General features: G+C 35.1%; 1 protein-coding gene across 1 annotated transcript in view; it reads left to right on the forward strand.

Annotated features, from left to right (window-relative positions):
• Window positions 1-23946, forward strand: part of NRPC1 (nuclear RNA polymerase C1) — a 33673-nt gene extending 9727 nt beyond the window's left edge. Inside the window, exons 13-28 of the mRNA XM_086445428.1 lie at window positions 76-264; window positions 1833-2028; window positions 6227-6320; window positions 8867-9101; window positions 9306-9497; window positions 11734-11832; window positions 14858-15061; window positions 15144-15419; window positions 16567-16714; window positions 17731-17882; window positions 20131-20286; window positions 20371-20487; window positions 20640-20707; window positions 21266-21470; window positions 21566-21768; window positions 23423-23946. Of these exons, the coding sequence (XP_086301554.1) occupies window positions 76-264; window positions 1833-2028; window positions 6227-6320; window positions 8867-9101; window positions 9306-9497; window positions 11734-11832; window positions 14858-15061; window positions 15144-15419; window positions 16567-16714; window positions 17731-17882; window positions 20131-20286; window positions 20371-20487; window positions 20640-20707; window positions 21266-21470; window positions 21566-21768; window positions 23423-23474 (2586 nt within the window). The 3' untranslated portion in view covers window positions 23475-23946. The remainder of the gene's footprint in view (window positions 1-75; window positions 265-1832; window positions 2029-6226; window positions 6321-8866; window positions 9102-9305; window positions 9498-11733; window positions 11833-14857; window positions 15062-15143; window positions 15420-16566; window positions 16715-17730; window positions 17883-20130; window positions 20287-20370; window positions 20488-20639; window positions 20708-21265; window positions 21471-21565; window positions 21769-23422) is intronic.
• The last annotated feature ends 806 nt before the right edge of the window (window positions 23947-24752 follow it).

The following is a 24752-nucleotide window of genomic DNA, read 5'->3' on the forward strand; positions in this document are numbered from 1 at the left end:
TCATTAAGTTGGTATTATCTTGGACCTTTGTTTCGCATTAGTTTCTGCTATGAAGTTTTTGTGATTGTTCCATAGGTGCAAAATAACTTGTGTACCCCGAAAAATGGAGAAATTCTGGTTGCTTCCACACAAGACTTCCTAACATCTTCCTTTCTCATTACAAGGAAGGATACATTCTATGACCGTGCTGCTTTTTCTCTTATGTGTTCTTATATGGGAGATGCAATGGATCATGTTGATTTGCCAACACCAGCCTTAATTAAGGTGAGGTATATGGGCTTGATAATAATTGAACTTTGGTGATGTATGCAAGTTATATTCCTTATTGGGCTGTCTCCCATTTGAACTTTTTTGAATGGTTTATTCAGTCTATTTTGGTTGGCCTGGAAATGGAAATATTTGGTTAAGTGTGAAAATTAATGCAAATTTTCATGACAAATGATGTGGAAATGATGAACATTGAGGTGTCTTTTCTTTATTGAAATTGTAAAACTGATAAAACAGATATTAAAACTCAGGCACAAAAGAATACAATAACCAACCCTATGAAGTGTGGAAATGCAAATTAATAACTTTCAATTACATGTATGCGCAAGTATTGAGAGTCAGAGAGTGACAAACGACAATATTCTACATCTTAATGATAATGATAATTCACATCAGCAACATGCACCCTAATATGTAAAATACTTCCTCAGTGAACAAACTATTAAGTACTATATTTACACATTATTATAATATTATATTTTTATTTTCTTAAATATGTGAATAAATTATTAATCTATCCAACTAATTAAAATGTTTATGATTGTATGTGCATGCTTATATGAACATGTACTTGATTTGTAAAGAATAAAGGAATAATAAGAGAAGAAGAAAGAGAGAATGAGAGCATTAAGTTTTGTATCTCAATTGTTTCATTATATAGTTATAGAAAGATTCCAATAATACCTGTAATGAGAACAATAATTACTAAGGAAACCAAATAATACCTACCATGACAAAATAACCCCCTAAGTGTATAACAATCACAACACTTCCCCTCAAGCTGAAACATGCATATCACACATGTCCAGCTTGCTTAAAATACCATGAAAAAGAAAACTAGATATTACTTTTGTCAACATATTTACAAGTTGGTTCTCAGACTCCACATATGGGGTGCACTCTTATGTAGAATTCAGCTTTTCTTTAACGAAATACTGATCTGCATTTAGGATGGATCCAAAGGACATAAAAGAAAAAAAATAGAGGTAGAGGGTCCCGTCGACAGTCCTAAGTCCCAACCATAGTAACCAAGTTCAGATTAGGCTGGGGTCAGTTTGGTTTAATTCTGACAATTGGAAAGATTTCAGGGATTATACGTAATTTTTAATATGGTGATCATGATTGTGCTAGGACTGTTTTACTCCGTTTGGATTTGGATGTTTTTGTTATTTTTTGGGTTGGTAAAAAGGGAATTATATTATATAGGGCCAACAAGCTATCTATCTATTATAGGAGAACAAGAAGTGATCTAGGTAGAGAGCCTTAACATGCTCAACAAATACATCTCAATTATAGGATAATTTCCTCCCATCTGAACACGAACTTGTCAAATAAAATACCCCTGAAATTGGCAAGAATAGTCATTTTGCTAAGTTTCGATATTTCTTAGGTTTGCTTCTTGAAAAATTGTTTATTTATAGATATTCTTTTTGTTCATTGCTTTCGATTACACTATTTTTGTTTCTATGGGAACATTCAACCTTGTTTGGTTTTTGTGTAATTTCTGATTTTCTTGTGCTTTGGAGTTGGGTTTTGACTGATATAAATGTGGTTGGTATTCACAGCCAATAGAACTTTGGACTGGGAAACAACTATTTAGTGTTCTGGTACGTCCATCTGCTAATATGAGGGTGTATTTAAATCTTACTGTTCTTGAGAAAAACTACAGCAAGTCTGGAGAAACAATGTGTCCAAATGATGGGTTTGTCTATTTCCGGAATAGTGAGCTTGTATGTGGGCAACTTGGAAAGGCTACTTTAGGTCAGTTTTCTCTTTTCTATTCTTGAATTACCTTAGCTAGTTCAGTAATTCTAATTGCTTCATCTCCACTTAGATGGATTTTTTATATAGTATTTATTTGTGACAATTACTCAAATAAATCTTAAGTACAGAAGCACCCTTGTGGTACACAAAATCATAAGCAGGGAAAGAAAAATTAATACAAGCAATACAAAAGGTAAGGACAAAAGTAAGCCCCAATTAAAGGCGCTCCCATCTAAACATGAAATTGTCAAAGCGACATCCTTTAAAATCCTTAAAGATAGAGGACCACAAAAACAAGAGAGCTTTAGTATTGAGTATTGACTATTGAGCACAATTGTTTTGGAAAATCGGGCCAAATACACACTCACTCTCATGTTCCTCTCCTTCCACTAAGTCTAATACACACCAAAAGGAAAGTTTTCCCTCAATGGACTCAACTCAATCTTTTTTTTAGAACACTTTTGTATACCAGCCTGCAAATCATGCACTGGGCGTTGGGAATGACTACCACAGGCCAATGCTTATGAAGACATCTACCCAAATGGCCCGAGCGAAGGGGAAATGTATAAGTAATGGTCTGCTGACTCATCCATAGATTTGCAATAATTCAGTTGTTGGGAGTAGAGATACCTTTGTTGATATGCTGCCCAATACATTTGTTTGCAAATTATTGCCCAATAAATCACCAAAAATATCATAACTATTTTTTTTTTGTTGATAAGTATAAAGATTTTATAAATATCAGAAGGAGAATACAAAGAAAGGAGGCCGAGATAACCCCCCGAGCAATAACGCAAAATATAGGAAAAAAAAAAAAAAAAAACAAATAAGAAAAAAGAGCCACCGAAAAGCCAGCCTACAAATTACAAAGACTATCCCATCAAAAATCAAAATCCTCGAAAGAAACCCCGGAGAACTCCTTGTTCATCTTAGCCAAAAAATATAGCAACCCTAAGATCTCCATAAACACCGAATGCGAGTTGTTCTCCTTACCCTGCAACACCCTATTGTTTCTCTCTAACCAAAGACCCCAAGCAGTGGTCGAAGGAAAAATAGCCCAAAGGTGCCTTTTTCTATGAGAGAAGATATTAAAGGCCCACCCTTCTAACAATATAAGGTTTTTAGAAGAACCCAATTCATTTGAAACAATGAAAGAAAAGAAGGACAAATACCAGGTGGAAAGGAACCATGAATAAGAGAATGATCCACAGACTCCTCATCTCTCAGGCATAGGGGGCAAACGTTAGGAGTGATCCACCCACGGGAGATCAAATTATCCATAGTGAGAATACTCCCTAGGAGGCAGCCAAAAATAGAAGGATACCTTAGAAGAACAAAAGACAACCAACCAAATGAGAGATTCTAGATAAAAGATTACAGACCTTGGAGAAATTTCAATGATTGGGAGATAACCAAGGTAATATCTCTTCTTAATCACTTAAATGATGTTTAAGTCGGGGAGAACGATCAAGATAAGAGGGAATGGGTTGAGGTTAAGGACATGAGATTCATAGTTCGATCCTTTTATATTCAATAAATCATCACAGTAAGGAGCAACTTGAGCCATATCAGATCACACATGGAATTGAGTATTGTTCATGGGGTTACTGTTTGCACATTATCATTCACAGATATTGTTCACAATTCACATATTACTCACGAATGTATTAAAAAAAGCAGAAAAAAGACAATACTTAGCTTTGATACCGAGTAGAAAAAGTGCTTTGATTAGATTAAAAGAAAAGAACAATGAAGAAAATGGAGGAAATATGGGTATTCTATATCTCTCCTAATCCCTAATCTCTCTCTCTCTTTATGAGTAAAAAAAATTACTAAAAGAACGGAGGTTGAGATGACCAGTCCAAAGTTGTACATGATGCACAAACACAAAGACAAAGTGTTAACTAACCATTTACTCCAAAAGACCGATCTGTTGGAGAGGGGGAGAACTATGAATATAAGAGGGTCACAAAGCTTAATTGGGGTATGACATACCCGAGAGTGGAGGAAAATACTCCCCCTCACCCATAAGGTTGGAAAGAATTGAACCTGTGACCTATATGAACCTAGCACTTTGATACCGTGTTAACCAACTACTCCAAAAGATTGATCTATTGGAGAAGGGGAGAACTATGAATATAAGAGGGTCACAGGGCTTAACTGGGGTATGACACACCCGAGAGTGGAGGAAAATATACACTCAATACAAAGCAATCTCTTTTTTTGATAAGTTAAAATTTCTTTAGAAAAGGAACAAGAAATCCCAAAATACAAAGCTTATAAAAAAGAGGGTAAAACAAAGAAAATCACAAAGAAACCACGAAAGGTATCGCTAATCTCCCAAGTTACAAATGAGATGCCATTGAATCACAAAATCTTCAAAGAAAATGCCTTAAAACTCTCGTGAAACCTTTCCTAATGGAAAAGTAACTCCAACACATTAAACTTGAGCTCTTCAAAAGGTGATTCCTTTCCTTAAAAATACTCTTATTCCTTTCCTTCCATAGACCTCAACAAACGGAAAATGACAATATGCTCCACAAAATTCACTTTGAATGATGAAGCCCCCCGCCCAAAAAAAACAGCCACAAGTCCAAAAGATCTCGAATCGTGCGTAGTAAACAACCTTCGATATTGAAAAGGCTAAGGTAATGAGCCCACAACCGATTCACTATTTAGCAATGCATGAAGATTTGTTTCTCATGCACAAAACACAACAATTTAACGTTTGAAAACCTCTTTTAATGAGTTGATTCATAGTAGTTAACCTACCCATGGATGCTTGCTAGCCAAATATTGAATTTTGGAGGGAACCTTTGTACCTCAAATCATGGAAGTGGGGAAAAGGGAAGTCAGATTCGGTTTTTCAGCCATATACATTGAGCGTACGGTAAAGGCCCCTTCCCTTGTATCATCAACCATCTCCAAGAGGTGCTCCACACTATTCAATTCTCGACATTGAAGTCTCTCCTAAAAGCAAAGTCTCATACTCTCTCCAAACCATCTCCTACCAAGAATGAGTTAATGGTCATCCCCTTTTTGCTTGACACCACAAAAAGATCTGGAAAAATTTCTTTCAAAGGAATGTTTTCACACTACCTATCTTCCCAAAATCAAACTCTATTACTCTTCCCCACCTTAAACCTCACCTTGCGAAAAAAAGGTAAGCGACATAAGATGTTCTTCCAAACCTCACACCCATATACCCCTTTAGCTTCTTTTATTTCCCATCCCAACTCCTTCAACCCAAATTTGTCAACCAGTACGTCCCTTCACAAGCTACCTTCCTCTTCACCAAATCTCCACAATCACTTTGATAAAAGAACATAGTTCATTGCCGGCTTCTAGGCAAACCTCCTAGCTATCTCTGCACCCCTACCTCCTTTATCACTGAGCGGTCATTTAGGGGCCTTAGCTAGTGATTCGGGCTGTTTCCCTTTCGACGATGAAGCTTATCCCTCATCGTCTCACTTGCCAACCTTGACCCCTATTATTTTGATGTCATATTTAATATTCAGAGTTTGCCTCGATTTGGTACCGCTCTCGCGACCCGCACCGAAACAGTGCTTTACCCAAAATTTCTAAGTTCCAAACCCCCTCTATCTTTTGGTAAACAAATCTTACTCCAACTCACCATGTGGTACTTTCTTTTGTACTCCTTATCATGCCAAAAGAAATCCCTACAAATCTTATTCATGTTGACTTCTACACTACGAGGAATAGAGAATAGAGATAAGAAATAGTTAGGGATGCTGGCAAGTATACTCTTAATAAGAAAGCAATCTCTTTTCTTTATGTAGGAAAGTTATAGAGAACAAAATACCCATATTAGAGTAACATAATACCTAGAAAACAAAAGGATATAGTAAGACTAAAATGCCCCCGACAACACTTTGCATCTGCAATCTTTTTGATATCGTCTGATGTGAAATCTGTTGACGGATATTATGCCTTTTTCTTATATCATCTTTTTAACTTGACAAGTGTTGTGGATTTTGTATATTTGTTTGTTAAATTGTTTTATCTATCCTGACAGTTTCTCAGTCAGAATGTTTTGCATCAATGGCTGGTCTGAAATACTGTGCAGGATTTTTCCCCCATTGTTTTAGGCCTAGCCAATTTTCAGAGTTTCTTACCTTTCAAGGATTTGGATCTTCTAACCCCTTATTTATTTAATTTTATAATTCTTCCCCAGGAAATGGCAATAAGGATGGACTTTTCTCTGTCCTTCTTAGAGATTACAATGCACATGCTGCGGCTTCTTGCATGAACCGTCTAGCAAAATTGAGGTAATTTTCTACTGGGTGTTTGCTTGTGAATATCTTTGTGTTTTGATGGATAATTATGGGGCTTCACATCTAGTTATGGGAATGCTTGATCCATCTTGGTGAAACCATGGGCATGTGCAGTCTAATACATTTAATACCAACTAAGCAAGGACCTACTCTTTATCCTTAGAGATCCAATCCTACGTAAACATAAGGTCTTAAAAAAAATACACCTTTGAACTCCTTAAAGAGATTACTCCAAAAGACCGAAAACCTATGATGCTAATTAAAATCTCTTATACCCATCCAAGAACTTGTCACTATGTTTTTTTCCTTAATATTTCCTTCCACAAATTCTCTTAGTCACCCCCTAACCTATGCTACCATTTATCCAAAAAAGTTGAGTTCACATGCATAATTTTCTTGAAATCTGAACCTTTATTTTTTTGGTGGACAAATAATTTTCCACTTCACTATTGGTCCACAGAAAATCCCTAATCAATTTATCTTTCTTTTTTTTGCATGTCTTGTCCATTGCATATTCAATATTTTATGTTTTGTAAAAGTTGTTAATTAATTTTTTCTTTAAAAAAAAACATTTTCATGAACCAGCCATCTAGAAATTTTACATTGTTAGAGTATTAATTATTGTAGGTGCATGGTTTTTTTATGTAATTTGTCCTTTTATTATATAAATAAGAGAAGTAGGTCTATCGACCCTAATCTTTTGGGCCCCAATTTCTTCTTCTTCGTCCTCTCCTCTCTCTCATCCTGTCTCTTAAATCTAAATCTTATACCACATCATGATATTAGAGCTCTAAAGCGTTTATCTACGGTACTTTGGAAAAAAATAATTGGGCTGCTTACGTCAACCCTAGGGCAACCAGAAACTTCCTGCAAACCTTTTTTTTTCCTTCCAGAAATCTCCATCTGTCGAGTCTCATAGGCTTCATTCTAGTACTTTTGGGTGTGATCTTTGCCAAGTTACAGTGTTGTAAAATAGTTTTTTTGGAACATGTGTTCTTTCCCCAAAAATCTATGGTGATCTCTATGGTGAGGAGATCATCCTCCCTAAAAAATCAGCCCATTCCGAAACTTCTAACCCCATTTTACAAGTTGAAGAATCGTGGACCGTTTCTTTTTTTGTAAATCACTTTTGATGGGGTTAGAAGTTTCAGAGTGAGCTGATTTTTGGTGAGGGTGATCTCTATGGTGAGGAGATCATCCTCACCAAAAATCAGCCAATTTTGAAACTTCTAAGCCATATAAGACAAAAACCATTGTCATAGATTTTGTCACAATTGTTGTTCCATGAGCCGCCCCCTATATATGTATATATTGCAAAATGTTTTACATGTTCCTCCAGATAGGGTGATCTCCTTGACAACCCAGATCTTGTATAGTTTTTCAATTATTGACACTTATCCAAAATAAAAAATTGACATGTAACATGTTCATTGCAACCAAATATTAAGTTTCTATTTTGATTTCTGTTTTAGTTAGTCTGGAAATGAAAATATTTTGTAGATCATTTTGACAACCCAGATCTTGTATACTTTTTCAATTATTTGGAATGGAATACCTTACACTTATCCAATTTTATTTCATACATGTAACATGTTTATTGCAACCAATTTTGGTGTCTATTTTAGTTCGTCTGGAAATGAAAGTATTTTATAGAACTATTTCGATTAGTGTGGAGATTAATCCAATTTTCATGGAAATGGTGAGGAAATTTTTGTAATGATGAAACAGGCATGAAAACACAGTCATAACTCATCAAACTTATATGAAGCATGGAAATGAAAATCAGTAGTATTTCATTACATGTTGGCACAAGTATCAAAGAGACCAACTGCCAAAAATAAGTCTATTTTACGTAGGAATGGGAATAATGAAGTCACATAACTGCATACACCTTTACGTAAAACACTTTCTTAAATGAAAAAAAAAAAACTATTATGAAGTGCTAATATCCTTTAAATAAGTCAAAATGAGATGATATATAAATCCTGCCTAATCATGGTTCATTTTTACTAGTGAATAAATATTATGTGTACTCAAGTCGTTTGTACAAGTAATGTATATATTTTTTATACATATTTTATCAATGATTTTTTGATAATTTTTTCTAGAATGAATGTTACAATCGAAATTCACTATTTATCTAAATTGTAAACTATAACTTAATAAAAATAGATATTTGATGTCAAACGATGGTTTTGTTTAACAACTGAATAAATTAGTGATTGGAGGATTGATCACCCCAGCAATCTTTGCAAAGTCCATCTTTTAAAAATAAAAAAATCACTAAAATAAAGGGCAACTATAACTTAGGATGTTTATGGAGTGAGTACCTGTATTGATACATGTTTGACATGGCAAAATCCTAAAAGTGTGTCCTTGTTATGTAGGCATCGTATGCTCAAAAATCTGATTGGCACAGTTTCTCCGCCGGACTTATTGCCATACAATGCCATAATTAAATCATACCCTAAAATGTTGAACTAAAAAATGAGAACTATAATTTCACAAGTCCCATAATCTTAATGTTTGGTTGTCTGCAGTGCCCACTGGATTGGGAATCATGGGTTCTCAATTGGGATTGATGATGTCCAACCTAGAGGAAATCTCAATCGCGAGAAAAAATATAGTATTGAAAAAGGTTATGAAGCCTGTGATAAATTAATACAATCATATGATAAAGGCCAACTTAAACTTCAACCAGGTTGCGATGCTGCTCAAACATTGGAAGCCGAGATTACTGGAGTCTTAAATGGAATTCGAGAGGCAACTGCAAAAGTAAGGACATTTTTTTATCTGGTTAATTTTTGGACTACCAATGAAGGATTGTTTGACAGCGGGTGTTATTTTCCATTGTTAAAGATTAATCAATTTTGTCTAAAGTGCAAAAACAAGGACGATCAAGCTTCTCTTATCAGTCTTTGGGATACATTTGAGTGAAGTTGCATAATTTCATATTGATTTTCATTTTCTTTGGTGCAGGTTTGTATGGACGAACTGCATTGGAGGAATAGCCCTTTGATAATGTCGCAATGTGGATCCAAAGGTTCTCCGATCAATATTAGCCAGATGATTGCATGTGTCGGCCAACAATCAGTTGGTGGTCGCCGTGCTCCTAATGGATTTATAGATCGAAGTCTCCCACATTTCCCTAGAAAATCGAAAACACCTGCTGTAAGTCCAATTCTATTTCATAGCTATTTATCCTTACTTCCCATGTATGTCAGTATAAAACATACTATATTACTATACCCACACCTTGCTTTGTTACTTGGGGTTCTTTTCAGAGTTTCCTGGGGACCTTTGAATGTTGACTATATTTATGTGTTTTTTCCTACCTAACTAATGTCACTTTGAATCTTCTACCACTTCCAAATGCTTCCATAAAATGTTGAACAACAAATCCTTGAACAAACAGATAGCATACAGAACATTGGATACCATCTTATTTCTCCCTAATGGAATCCAATGATTGAGCATTTCTCCTGACTATGCACACATAATCATAAGTAGTCAAATGACTAGAGGCTGATGATTTCATATCAAATTGATGATCAGATGTTCCACCAATTGTGCATAATATCTTGTCACGTTATCTCTCAAAATTTGGATCAATCTGTAGCTAATATATGGTAGCTGATAATGTATGCTTCAAGTGTTAAATAATCCTATCAATAAAAAAAAAGTGTTAAATAATCCTCAGCCGGGAGTGGAACCATGTTTTGTGTTTGTTCAATATGGTGGGTTGTTTGCCTCAATCGGTTCAATCCTTGTTTCAATCTTGGGCAGCAAAGAGGTTATTGTGGACTATCCTCCCCTTTGCTGTTTGTTGGGGGATTTGGAAAGAGCGTAATCGTCGTATCTTTGAAGGAAAAATGTGTTACAGTGCAAGACTTGCTTCTTTCGATCTTGGTTTTGTGTGTGTGTGTGTCTGTAAGATATTCAAGGAGTTTAGAGGGGTTTTCTTTGGGACTTTGTAGGTAGATGGGACCACGAGTGTGTAGTTTGTCTGCGCCTTATTCTTTGGTGCTCCTTTGTAGTAATTGTTAGTCATCTCGACCGCGTTTATTGAATGAAATCTTTACTCATCAACCTATATATATATATATGGGAAGCGCTCGGAGGCCCTAAAGAGAGCCAAACATTGTGCTAAACATTTTTCAAAATAGGGGTTAGAAGTTTCAGAACGGGCTGATTTTTTGTGAGGATGATCTCTATGGTGAAGAGATCATCCTTACCAAAAATCAGCTCATTCCGAAACTTCTAGCCCTAGTTTACAAGTTGAAGAATCGTGGACCATCCTATTTTTGTGAACCACTTTTGATGGGGTTAGAAGTTTTGGAATGTGCTGATTTTTGGTGAGAATGATCTTCTTATCATAGAGATCCTCCTCACAAAAACTCAGCCAATTCCGAAACTTCTAACCCATACATTGAAAAAATGTTTGGCACAATGTTTGGCTCTCTTTAGGGCCTCCGAACACCACCCTATATATGTTCTTGCCCATCTTAGTTATAGTCCCAAGTGCCAATGACAACTTGAGTGGTCCTCTGCTCCATAACCATATTCTACAGCTGCTTGTGATGAGATCAGCCTTCCTCCACACTTCAACATTCCCATAGTAGAAATTGGACATGCGTGGAATAGGGTTGTTAATAATCAGGTCAAGCCACAACCATGTCTTGCAAGTATTGGAGATCATATTGGGTAAATTGGTCATTGGAATTGTTCAGTCATATTTTCTTGTAGTCTGTGAAACAATTTCAGTTGTATAACCATTTTCCTACCTCGTAGTTTGTGTGGTTAGAAATTCTAGAATGGGTAAGTGGGCTTTATGAGTCTATAGATAGAGGGGAATCCCCCTGTGCACGTATTTAGTGCCTTCTTCACAAGCTTTGCTTGTGTGTCTGCCTTTGAGAGTTATCGTTCTTTGTCTGTCTTTCAGATTTTTTTTGTGATCTTAATTTCTTTGCTTCAATGTCTCCCTTTTTTCAGTTTGTGTTCTTTAATTTAGAATTTAAATGCACATTTTATTAAAAAGTGGCTTGATATTTACCTAATGCATGGCTGCGCCTTGAGAATTTGAAGCATTTCCAACGGTTAATTTGATTTGTTTGGGACTACAAATTGGTATAGGCTCAGTACATATTGCAATTTTCTAATGCTAAACATGCATTCCTGCAATTGGTATGTTGAATGTGAGACACATTAGAATTACTTTCACTTTACTGGTGCAAAGTTCTCTCACTACATTTGAAATTTCTCCTTCAAGCTGAATGTGCATCGTTCCATTTTCATTGAATTTGTGGTACCAAAACGACAACAATTCATCATTCAAATCAAATGCATTTTAAGTCTTGTAAACTTGAATATTCTGAAACAATGAAGGGCTACATTATTCTTATTTCAGGCTAAAGGCTTTGTTGCTAATTCATTCTACACTGGTTTGACGGCGACTGAGTTTTTCTTTCATACTATGGGAGGGCGTGAAGGTCTTGTTGATACTGCTGTATGATTCTCTCTTCTCTGGTTCTAAATCATGTGCATGCTTATATTTGATTTCCAATTGTGTCATGTCAGTCAATGCTTTCAAATGGCATATGCTATATTATGTGATCAGCATGTCGCACAATACCATATGCGGTTGCATAGCACATATTTTGTTTTTTAAAAATAGAAAAAATAAGAAATGTAAACAAAATTCAGAAATATTTGCAATTATTACAATAACTCTAGAAAAATATTTTTGCAATCGTATATTACTAATTTTATTCTATTTGCATGTTTAACAAGTATGTAAGAATGCATAAACTCAAAATTTAAAGAAGAATAGTGAAAATGGGATTTAAAGAGAGTATATGAGAGTAGAAGAGTAAAATAAATATCTTATATTGACGTAGGAATAGGGTATTTATAGGAGAAGATAGATTAAAAAAATTAACTTAATGCTCCAATGGTCAATTTTTTTACCATTGGAGTAGTATGCAATGGTATAAGGACCCAAAATCATTAAATCGCATATGCCACGATGGCATGTGTGTTTTAGTTATCCAAATTAGCATATACGATCGAATATGACAGATATCCATGACATTGTTTCTTATCACTTTTTTTAACATTTAATTTTTGGTATGAGTTGTCAAAGCTTTCCGAAAACACTAGCACGTAAAAACACCCCATTCAAAGCCCTACGCACATCAAAACATTAACTTGACCAAGTCAACTCACCCTTAACCACCCTACCTATTCCAAACCACGTGACAAACCCATCCAACTCAACCCAGTCAATTCGCCAAATTCACCCCAAACCAAACCTAACCATCTAACAAACCAAACTACCCACCCACAAACATCAAACCAGTTTGCCTAAAATTCACTCTAAACCATCAAATCACTCAAAACCTGTTAATCCACCCGTTTGACTCACCAAAACCATACGTAACCCCACATACACCCCATGAAGCCCATGCAAAAGATAGAACCTATGCAAAGTCGACACTAACCAGCACTCCAACCATAATCAATTACCCATTCCCACCCAACAAACAAAAGAACATCACAAAACTAAAAAAAAAATTGACCGTCGATCTTGATTCTCAGATAAAATATCCAAGTTTTTTCATAAATAAGGTTTCATTCAGTCAAAATAAGTTCACATAGGTATGAATTCATCATAATTCATCTTACACTGCAATCAACATAAAGAGAAAAATGAGGGAGAAAGGAGTAAGAGGCCACTAACCTTGTCTCAATGTCAAAAATGAAGGAAAAGCCTCGGTGGAAGAGCTTCAAACCTCTCCCAAATCCTGCATCAAAGCCCAAAAATGATCTACCCATGAGAAGGGTAAGAAATCAAAGAGAATGCAAAAGGAATTAAGGATTTTGGTGGAAAAATGAGGAAGATAACAGAAGAATAATCATGCGGTCTCTTTAAAATTTTGGTTTCTCAAGATCGAAATTACAGATCGGCCAGACCAATATGAGAATTTGGTCTTAGGAAATCAACATTCTTGTGACCGAATTCCCAGACGGGTTAGGTGTGGCAGTAGTAAAAAAAAATTAGTTTTTCAAAAATCCATTTTCTCAAAAGCATTTTCCAAAACCCTAAGTTTTTTAATAATATTTTTCTAAAAAAATGTTTTCTACAAACAAATTTTTCCATGAAAATGTTTTGCAAAACTAATATCCTCTAGAAAATGTTTCCAAAATTCCCCATTTCCAGAATTGACCATATCCGTCGTCTTGGGTCTACTATTCATATGGATGGAGATATTTCAAAATATATTGCCCATAGAATCAGAGGAGGTACATTTTTGGAGTGCTAAGTGACTGATGCATATTGATCACATTAGAAGGAAAATTTTATGAGATGACAATAATACCAACTATACTTTATGGAGGTGATAAAAGAAAGGCATGTTGAGATGACCAGCAAGGACCACAACACCAAAAAACCAAAATATAAGGGACTACAAAATACAACAAACCAAGTCCCATCTACCAATGAGGTCCTCAAAGAAGGCACTCGAAAATTCTTTAAAAAGTTTACCCAAAAAAATAAAAAATCCTTGGATTTAAATAATAATATCTTGGATAGGCTCTTCCTTTTCTTCAAACATCTGCAACTCCTTTATTGCCAATTCTCCCAATACACTGAAAAAGGGGTTAAGCTCCTCAAATTCTCTTTGTGGTCGGAAAAGAGAAGACTCAAACAACAAGCAAATGGATGACAGGAAGCAGACTGAAACACCAAGAAGAACCACAAATGCAATCATAGTTCTTGTGCCACCGAACAATGAAAAAATATGTGATTTTCCAATGGAGGTGATGGGAGGACAAGAAACATTCTGTTAATAAATTGAGCGTGGAAAAAATGAGGATGTTGAGTGAAAATACTAGGAAAAATAATTAAATGAAGGCATTCGAGAAAATGTAGGAGTAGCTTCAATAGGTGATAAACTAAGAGAAAGTTGATTGAGATGGTTTAGGCACATTCGACAAAGGCCTATTGCAGCCCCAATTATGAGGAATATACAAGTTGAAGGTTCTAGAAGAGTGAGAGGAAGGTAAAAAAAACGCGGATTGAGATAGTGAAACCGAATATGAACACCATGTCGCATAAATGAACATGATTCCTTTAGCCGACCCCAAATCTTTAGGATAGGGCTTAGATGATGCTGATGATTGTAATACTTCATTCATTTATGCAACAGGGTGTCTCATGCACTTTGGAAGTGGGACTAATTCGTGTCTAATGATCTTATAGTAGGGATTAAGTGATTTCTTTAAATTGGTTCATTTTTCTCAATGGTCTATGATGATAGCAATAGATATGGTGTAACTTCTATCGTTTGCATTGCTTGGTCCACTCCATTCAACTTCTTGGGTGTTCCAAAAGATAATAGCTTACGCTATCCTGTTGTGTCTAGCCATCAGCCTAGTTCACTTTCAATTCCATTATTTATTTATAGTCTTTACATGGAATCTTTATATGAGAGTGTTTAATCACCTTCGGAATATTGTGATCACTACAGGTGAAAACAGCTGACACTGGGTACATGTCTCGTAGATTAATCAAAGCCTTGGAGGACCTTTCTATTCATTATGATGATACAGTTCGTAACTCTAGTGGTGGGGTAATTCAATTTCATTATGGGGATGATGGCATGGATCCAGCACAAATGGAAGGAAAAAATGGTGTTCCCTTAAATCTAGACAGATTGTACTTGAAAATTAAGGTCAGTTCCCATCTATTATTTGTGATTGATTACCCGACAAATTCCGGGAATGATAATGCCCAGGTTGTTTGTCTTTCGACAGGCCACATGTCCTTCCAGTACGCATGCCAACTTGTCACCTTCAGTAGTTTTAGAGATTGTTAATAATAGACTCTCAAGACATGATATGACCCCTGAGGGGGGTTGCTCTGATGCCTTTAAGAAATCCTTATTGGACTTTTTTCACAAATGCATTACTACCATGAAGAACACAAGGAGGCTACTTCAACTGGATGAGGAGCATGTTGACAAGAATAATTCTGTTTTTCTTGAAAAAGTGGCTGCAAATATATCCGGTGTTACTTCTCAGCAGCTACAGGTAATATATTATGTTCTACCAACTTTGCTCCTTTAGCTTCTGTTTGTGCGATGTTCACTTGTTGTAAATGTTTGCTTTTAGTTTTTGAGTGTTTTTGTTCCAAAACTGGTACCGAATCTTACTCTGCATGTCATTATTTCTTCCTGCCTTTCATTGACTTTTTTTTTTTCTTCCTCTTTTTGTTTTTCATTCTGCTATACCATTTTCTTAGAGAGCTGCTATTGGCACCCCTACTTTTCCTTATTACACCCCAATTAAAAATAAGTGAATGATTGAGAACAAGTAAAAGTTGGTGTGCCAATAGAAGCTTTCTCATTTCTTTTGGCTAGATTTCTATTTTTTGGGGCTTAGGATCTTATAGAGATTAATCATAATTGTAAACAACTACTGAAATTGTTTGAACGTGTTATAACGTTTTGTAATGTTATCATAATTTGAGCCAAACCTTTGTAATGTTTGAAGAGTGTGTTTTAATCTTTAATTGGTGTGAAAAATATTTTAAGAAATTGGGGTGTAATAAGTAAAGGTAGGGTGCCACTAGTAACTTTTTTTTTTAATGTTACAAAATCTCAACAGTAGGCATTAGTATTCAACTAACTATGGAAAACAAAGATGCCGGTGCATATATAATTTTTTTTCCCATTGCAATTTAGCTTGGACCATATTGAGGACACTTGACTTAATAGAAGACACGACTTTAGATAGAATTGAATGGAGGACCAGGATTTGTTCTGCCAATCCCAGATTTTGGAATAAGGCTTTGATGATGATGATATATGTATGTCTGATGTCTACATCCAATATTTGAGATAAAGTGTAGATAACAACAAATCTATTAAGATTCTTTGGAAATTAGACAAAAGTAATAGTGGGAACTGAAAAGCCTGCGTAAATGATCCCAAACAAAGCTTGTGTAAAGTACAAGCTCTTTTGTCAATCTTTTACTAGCCATGTTTTCCCTTTCAGGTGAATCACAGTAAGATCGTATTAGTATAAGGAAATGATTTTGTTTTTTATACCAAATTTGCTCCTTTAGACATTTGCATGTCAAATTGTTGTCTTTTGTTAATAATATTTTAAGATTTAGTGCATTCCCAGATTTTCTTCCATTAAGTATTTAAGCTTTTTTTTTCTTTCTATGTTGTAGGTTTTCTTAGAGACATGCATTACTCGTTACCATTTAAAAAAAATTGAAGCTGGAACTGCAATTGGAGCTATTGGAGCTCAAAGTATCGGAGAACCAGGGACACAGATGACATTAAAAACTTTTCATTTTGCTGGAGTTGCTAGCATGAGTATCCTTTATTTATTGATATTTACCTTCACAGTTCAAATAATTTTTTTTTGATTATTCTTTCTTGTTGAATTACCGCCACAAGTGTTTCCTATTGATATGAATTCTTTTAAATTTATTTTTTGTTTTGATAAGACAGTCCATAATAAAATAATAGTCGAATTGTTATCGTATTGTAGACATAGTTAAGAATCTTACTAGTTGCATGGAAATTGTTCAAGAGATTCATCATGAGCAGAGAAGCCTTATCCCAAAGATTTGGGGTCGGCTAGACAAACCCAGTTCTTCCATTGTCAGAGCCACACTTCTGAAGAGATTCTTCATCTTCCAAAAAATATTAAACACGTTGTCTCTCTTAGGTTCAGCATCGTTTCTTCTCCATGAATCAATCGTTCCAAATCTTCATGAAATTTCTGGCCAATATATCATCCGTTTTACCGAAAAGCTTACTCAAAAAAACATAATTTGTGGCTCTGATTTTTTATTTTATTTTTATTTTTATGGTGACCCATATGGATTACTCTAGTATGATTGTATGAAAATATAGGAAGACGGATTGCAAGTAATCACTCAACATTAGAAAGAAATGGTACTATTGGAAATATATATATATATATATATTTTGGATAGATAGTACTAATGGAAATATTGGTCCCAGTGACTTTAAAATCCCGCTTTGAGGCTAGAGGTGCAGGCTGTACTTAAGCTTCTGCTTTGCAATACTTAACTGATTTATTTTTTTGCATTCACAACCCCCCCCCCCCCCCCCCCCCCCCCTTTCCTCCTTTTTGATAGGTTCAAAGTATGAAAGAGGGGTTTAGATCCCAGGTCTGTCAACTTTACCACCTCAACAAGGTGGCACCCTCATGTGAAAAGAAACCCTTAGCGTTAAATCCCATTTTTCTGTGCATTGCATGATTGTCTCTGGAAGCTTAATATATTTTACAACTCTTTAGTTTTGGTACTTGTGGTTATTAATTGGTTGGTTTATAATGTGATCCTATAACTCGGCATCAGACATTACACTTGGAGTTCCTCGCATCAAAGAAATAATCAATGGTGCCAAAAATATCAGTACACCCATAATTACTGCCACACTTGAGTGTGATAATGATGTTAAATCAGCACGAATAGTGAAAGGCTGTATCGAGAAAACAGTGCTGGGTGAGGTATACGTTTATCTACCAAATTATCTTTATCTTTTTGTACTTTTATCTTCTTGACAATAATTCTCTATAGGGTCCTCTGTTTGTTATGCATCATTGTGTAAATAAAAACCACAAGATCTCTCAAAATAGGGGTGCATTTAAATCTAAGAGGTACCTTGGAATCTAGATATTCTTTTGGAATTGTACGTATTCAGTCATCTGACAGATTGATTGGTTCTGTATCTTTTCTAAATGGTTCACTTTGGTTTATAGTTATTAATCGTTTGATGTTTGATATGATATCTTTCTATTGGTTTTGCTTTCATGACAAAAAAAAAAATTCTCTTGAATTATATTGAACTTAAAATATTGAATCCCCAAGTCTATTGGGGGATTGCATAAAATCCATAACACTTCTCATATCTCTTTGCAGTTTTGCGAAAAAGAATCATCATTATCATCATCAAAGCCTTATTCCAAAAATGTTGATGAGCTGAATGAATCATGTTCCTCCACTTAGTGACGGATATCTAATTTTAAGTCCAACTGATTGATAGGATCTCTTAATTAACTCCTCAAAACTAGCTCTATCAGTGGATAGCTTAATTCAAACACAGTATGTTGAGTAAGCCCCATTATAAGCAATACCGACAACATATGAACTTATAATAAGAGGAAAATTTGTCAACTCCAAAAATCAAGAGGGTTCAAGTGTCCCTATATCCCCGGTGAGAGATGGAGTAAATATATATATGTATACATAAAGGTGCCAACTTAGCTAGGTTGGTAAAAAGGCATGTGGAGAGTTGATCCCACGACCTAGGTTCAAATCTCATTGGACCCACTTTCTGGTTGACTTCTAACCACCTTGCTTGCTTACAATATATATATATATATATATATATATATATATATATATGTGGATAGATAGATAGATATCACGGGATACTTAGAGAACATCAAAAGGGGGAAAATAAAAAGTAAGAGACCTTTTCTCAAAAATGACAAACTATTGAGGTAGAGATGAAAAAGATTCTAGTGTTAATAGGACTCAAATTAGAAGGAAAAAAGGGAACTTTCAAGTATTTTTAGAGAAACATGTTTAGAAGTATCAGTATTCTTAGGGCATGTTTGTTTGCAGAGAAAGTGTCCTCTCAATAAATTTGATTCTGGAGAACTCGTTTGTTCGAAAATAATTTTCCTGAGATAATTAATCATCACTGTATGAATTCACATGAGAAAATGAATGAATTCACCATTTGATTTTCATTTTTTTTCCTGATCAATTTCATTCCATAATCGAACTCATAAAGGTTTGAAATAATCAAATCATAATTCAAATTTCATGGAATTTTACTTGTATGTAGATAATTTTATGCACTAACTTTAATTGTTTGTTTATGGTTCCTAGTGCTAATGGAACCCTAGTCGAGCCTTAACAATTTGGTTAATCCCATAATCAACTGTCTAATAATCAGTAAAGCAAGCAACAATGAAGGACATTGAAGGAGGTGGATTTGAAAAGGTGAAAGAATAAGAAGAGGAAGAAGGAAGAGGAGAAGAATAAGAGGTGGAGGAAGGAGTAGAACTAACGGTAAAACCTTTTTCATTGAGGCTGGAGAGTCATCATTGTTGAAGAGGAGATGCTTCTTATCTTCTTTACCACGCACCAAGAGATTGAGGAGGTTAGGGCTTGAAAGTGGTAGGGAAATTAGAAAATGAACGTGGTTCTTGGAAAAAAATAATTTCATCTCGGTAGGAGAATCCTTTTCTATGTTTTTATTTATTTGGGAGGGGGGTTGAGAAATGACTTCCGCAAGTGCGAGAAAATTCATCTATAAGGGAAGCAATTTCTCAGGAAATTATCTTTACCGATCAAAAAAAGAAAATTCTCAGGAAATTTGTCATTTTTGAGAAAATCGTTTTCTTGGCAAATTTTCTAAGTAAATGGAGAACATGTGCAAGAAGCCTTATAGATAAGTCGTCGGCTGATTGGGATTAAGAATCACTATTGAAAGTATGTATGAACATCTCTATTTTTCTGCCACGTCTGTCCTCCCTCTTTAATGAATGAATGTTTCAAAGTTTACAAACATGTGGTTGAAATCATTTTATTGGTCTCATCATCTAGGTTTTAACCTCTAACTGGCAGGAAATATGTACCTAACTATGATCCTTGTATCATATTAGGGATTTTAAAATCAGAGATAGTAAATATCATTCTACAGAGGTTGTAGACAGGTACATTGATCATTGCGTTGCTATGCAGGTTGCCAAAAGCATGAAAATTGTATTGACATCAAGACATGCATCAATAGTTGTTACACTTGACATGGAAAGGATTCAAGCTTCACAATTGAGAATTTCAGCTCATAGCGTAAAACAATCTATTTTGCAACATCCGCGAACAAAGTTAAAACCACAGGTGAGAAATTCATATTTTAATCTTTTATGCCATCTTTAATGTCTGTCTATCATTTATAATGTCTAAAGTGTAAGCATCCCACAGCATGTTGAGATCTTGAATGATCAAAAGTTGAGAATCCATCCTCCTAATGCGGATAGAAGTAAGCTTCATTTTGAACTGCACTCTTATAAAGCCATGCTTCCAAAGGTTATTGTAAAGGTGGGCACTGGACTCTCTTTCTGTCTCCTAATGTTTTATATATATATTTAAGATTATCATTTAAAAAGAGGTGATTTTGCCACAAAAAAAAAGATTTGATTATTTGCTGGACTGGATAATTTTGTAATGTTATACTCGTCTTTTAAACACAGGGCATATCAAGTGTTGAACGTGCAGTAATAAACAAAAACAAGGGAAAGTACAACTTGCTTGTAGAAGGGTTAGTATGATAACTGATTTTTGTCTCTCTTTTTTTCGGTTCATGTGGATTTTATGTTGAAATTATTCAACAATTTGTGCATTTATCTTGGATGATGTTATCTGATGAACTTGTGTGCATTGTTGTGGAGTTTATTCCTTTTATTTATTTACGTTAAGTTGTTCATGTATGCTTCATGATAACTAACCCAGTTTAATCGGTTGGACCTAATACTATCATTCAAAAGACGTAGGGCTCTATGAAGGATGATTCCTTCCATTGTTAGTTGGGCCATTTAGAAGGAAAGGAAGTCGGGGATCTTTGAAGATAAGGAGGACATTGAAACAACTCTTATGGCTACTAAAAATCTAAATTTTTTATTAGCTTGCCCTAATGCTTGAGTATAGTGACCTTAGATTTGAAGATTTAGATGCATAAATACATTGTAAAAAAAAGTGAATATGAGATCCATGTCTTGGTGTACTCATGTAGCTTTTCTGATTATCCCATGATACAAGTAGGAAATGTATCCTATGTTATTTGTTTATGAATCTCATTGCGTGCAATTGTATTTTTCAGTAAAAACCTCCGAGCGGTTATGGGCACTCCAGGAGTTGATGGATGTAAAACAACAAGTAATCATATCATAGAAGTACAGGAAACGCTTGGGATTGAAGCTGCAAGAAAGTGCATCATTGATGAAATACAGTACACCATGGCAAGTCATGGAATGAGCATAGACATACGCCATATGATGCTTTTAGCAGATTTAATGACATATAAGGTGTGACCTGTTTGGTCCATTTAACTCTATTGCATGAATTAGAAGCAAAACCTAAAATCCCTACATGTCTTCATCTGTATCTGGTGTTGTAACAGGGTGAAGTGCTAGGAATCACGAGATTTGGCATACAAAAGATGAAAGAAAGTGTGCTCATGCTGGCATCATTTGAGAAGACAGCAGATCATCTTTTTAATGCTGCATGTAATGGGAGGGATGACAAAATTGAGGGAGTAAGTGAATGCATCATCATGGGCATACCTATGCAGATAGGCACTGGCATACTTAAAGTTAGACAAAGGTATGTACACACATCTGAATTCTAGTGTAGAAGAATAAAATGTTTATGCCTGCATTCTCTTTTATCTTCAACTCTGGGGATGCATATCTGCACACGACATGTGCATTCTATATATCTTATATAATAAAACACAACTGTAGGTCCCACTCAGCTATAGTTTTTGGCACAGGCAAACTCTAGGACATATATATGTATATTATGTGTGTTTCGCAGATGCATTTGTATGGCAACATGATGGAAGATCATCATCATTATCTACACCTTACATAAGCATGGGTGTTGGCAACATGACCCCTATTTTGTCATTGAAAAACATTTTCCTTAGTAAGATTTGAATCTTACTAAGAGTCGTTGAGCTCAAATGGATAACCAATTCACCATAACCCTCTAGAATTCATTGAAAAACTCAGATCCAAAAAAATCAAAAAAATATTTTTTGGGGCTTGATCCAAGGTTTTGAAAATGGACGGTTATTGAACTCCCACCGAACTCCCAAATTTAAAATTAAAATCTTACGGTGAAAAAGAACCTTTTTTAAGTTTTTTTTCCCTAAAGTCCATAGAATTTGTCCTCTACATCCCTGTGGCATCGGATCATGTTTTTGGATGCCACAAGGTGAGCTCGACGACCCTTAGTAAGATTGAAATCTTAATAAATAAGGCTAGCCTTACTCTTCACCATTCAACTCTTTCTGTATTTTCCATCAAGGCATGTTTCTGCAGATCCTTTCTTACTACCTCAGTCCACATTATTTTTTGCCTTCCTACAACAAAAAATAAAAGAAAGGAAGGAAAAGGTAAACCAGTAAAAGGTTCCAGGTAAGTGTGAAGACAATCAAGTCCTCTGAGCTAGTACCAGAGATGCTGGGAAATTTCTCTTTCTGAGAATCTTACTGAACATCTTTTGAAAACAATGATCATTAATGTCTGATGCACGTTACTGATTGTATTGCACTCCAATGGCAACCTATGTTATACGACATCAACAACGCCTTATGCCAAATATTTGGGGTCAGCTAAACGAATCATTATTCGTGTTCCTCGCATTCCAATGTCCAATTTGTTATAGGTTTTCCAAAAGAATGGTCGTGGAAGATTCTTCCTCTGCTTTTTGAATTTCTTCATCAAGTATAAACATATCATATGCTTCCTCCATATCTCTAATCAAACTAAGGATACCATCGCAAGATCCACTAATAGTATCTTGTAGAACAACATTGAAAATATAACAAAAATAAATAAATAAAAGCATAGCCCTTCAGCACTGCACACACAATTTTGTCTTGTACAACAAATTTGCAACTTAAAAGCATCAGTTTTCATGGTTCCAAGGGACATCATCATCATCATCATGAGCCTTGGTCCAACATTTTTGGGTCAGCTACATGAATCCTATTCCTCCTTCTCTAGTCATGTCTTGTACAACAAAATAATGGTGGAAATCAATTTTTTTTTGTTGTTGTTGTTATATCCACTTTAGTTCTCCAAAATCCGAATCTTACATGCATCTTTGTTTATTTTAGTGTCTCTTATGTCGTGCATTGGCACATTCAAAGTGATTTTGTGCAAGCTCTTCTGATATAATTTTTTTTCAAACCTTATTTGGGACTTTACAGAAGTATTCCACACAACTAATTCCACTTTCTTGTCAGCAGGATTGAGCAGGTTCCGATGTTGAACTATGCACCAGATCCAATTATATCTTGAAGATAAATTATTATCAATCTGTCCTCATCCCCTCTTATGCGAGAAAGCAGTATGACCTTCATAGGTTCAAGGATTGAAATCCAGTGCTACAGTATGGTGACCGATTGACTGATTGAAGCAGGTTAGATTAACGAGGGAAAATTACTTGGGCACAAGTCATAAGGCAGATTTTCAAGATCGTACATATACTAATTATTTATCTCATCATTTTGAAGGCTTCATTATGTGATGACTCGCCGATTTCCTAGAGTGTTTTCGTCCCAGTATGGCCCAATTCTGTGCATAGAAAGGGTTACTAGTAAGGGGGGAAATATCATTCTCAACGATATGATCTTAGTTTATTGAAAAAAGGGAATTGCTCTTTGTTATCAACAATTACCAAATTACTTATGGTGGTTGATGAGCCTTTATCAAATTGTAGACGAAAGTTCCCCAGACTAAGGTCATAATACAGACAAATTAAAAACCTCAAGTCTGACTCTCAACAGATTATATATATATATATATATATATATATATAAAGGGAAATGTTCAGCACCCTAAGTTTTACCACACACTTTAACAAACGTTTTTTGTCCTACATGGGTTAGAAGTTTTGGAATGGGCTGATTTTTGGTGAGGATGATCTCTATGATTAGAAGATTATCCTCCCCAAAAATCAGCCCATTCCGAAATGTTTAGCCCCATGTTTACAAGTTGAAAAATCATGAACCGTCCATTTTTTGTAAATCATTTTTGATGGGGTTAGAAGTTTTCGAATGAGCTGATTTTTGGTGAGGATGATCTCCTCGCCATAGAGATCATGCTCATCAAAAATCAGCCCATTCCAAAACTTCTAACCCATATAGGACAAAAAACGTTTGTTAAAGTGTGTGGTAAAGCTTAGGGTGCTGAACGGGACCCATATATAAAACAAGTAAATTTGAAGAAAAAACAAAAAAATTTGTGGACTTTGATGAGTCGTGTTTGCTCTATCCATAGTGATGACCAAAGTGTGTAAGTGGATGTGGGAGCAGGAACGAAAACATGGGAGCGTCAAAATTAAAAATATATTAGGATGTAGAGCACCTTCAAAGCCTTTTTGTATTGAGCTGGATTTAATACATTCAAATATCAATTTTATTGATGCTTAATTTACTTTTTAAAATCCATTATTACTTGCTTTTTCTTAAAAAAAAAAAAAAAAAAACCCCTTCATTTAATAAATGTTTGGAATTTCATTTAATAAACCCTTCCTTTATAATTTGGAATTACTAATTTTTAAAGAAAATAAATACA

The sequence above is a fragment of the Akebia trifoliata genome, chromosome 6 (assembly GCF_017979445.1).
Source record: "Akebia trifoliata isolate Shusen 1 chromosome 6, ASM1797944v1, whole genome shotgun sequence".
Taxonomy (NCBI): domain Eukaryota; kingdom Viridiplantae; phylum Streptophyta; class Magnoliopsida; order Ranunculales; family Lardizabalaceae; genus Akebia; species Akebia trifoliata.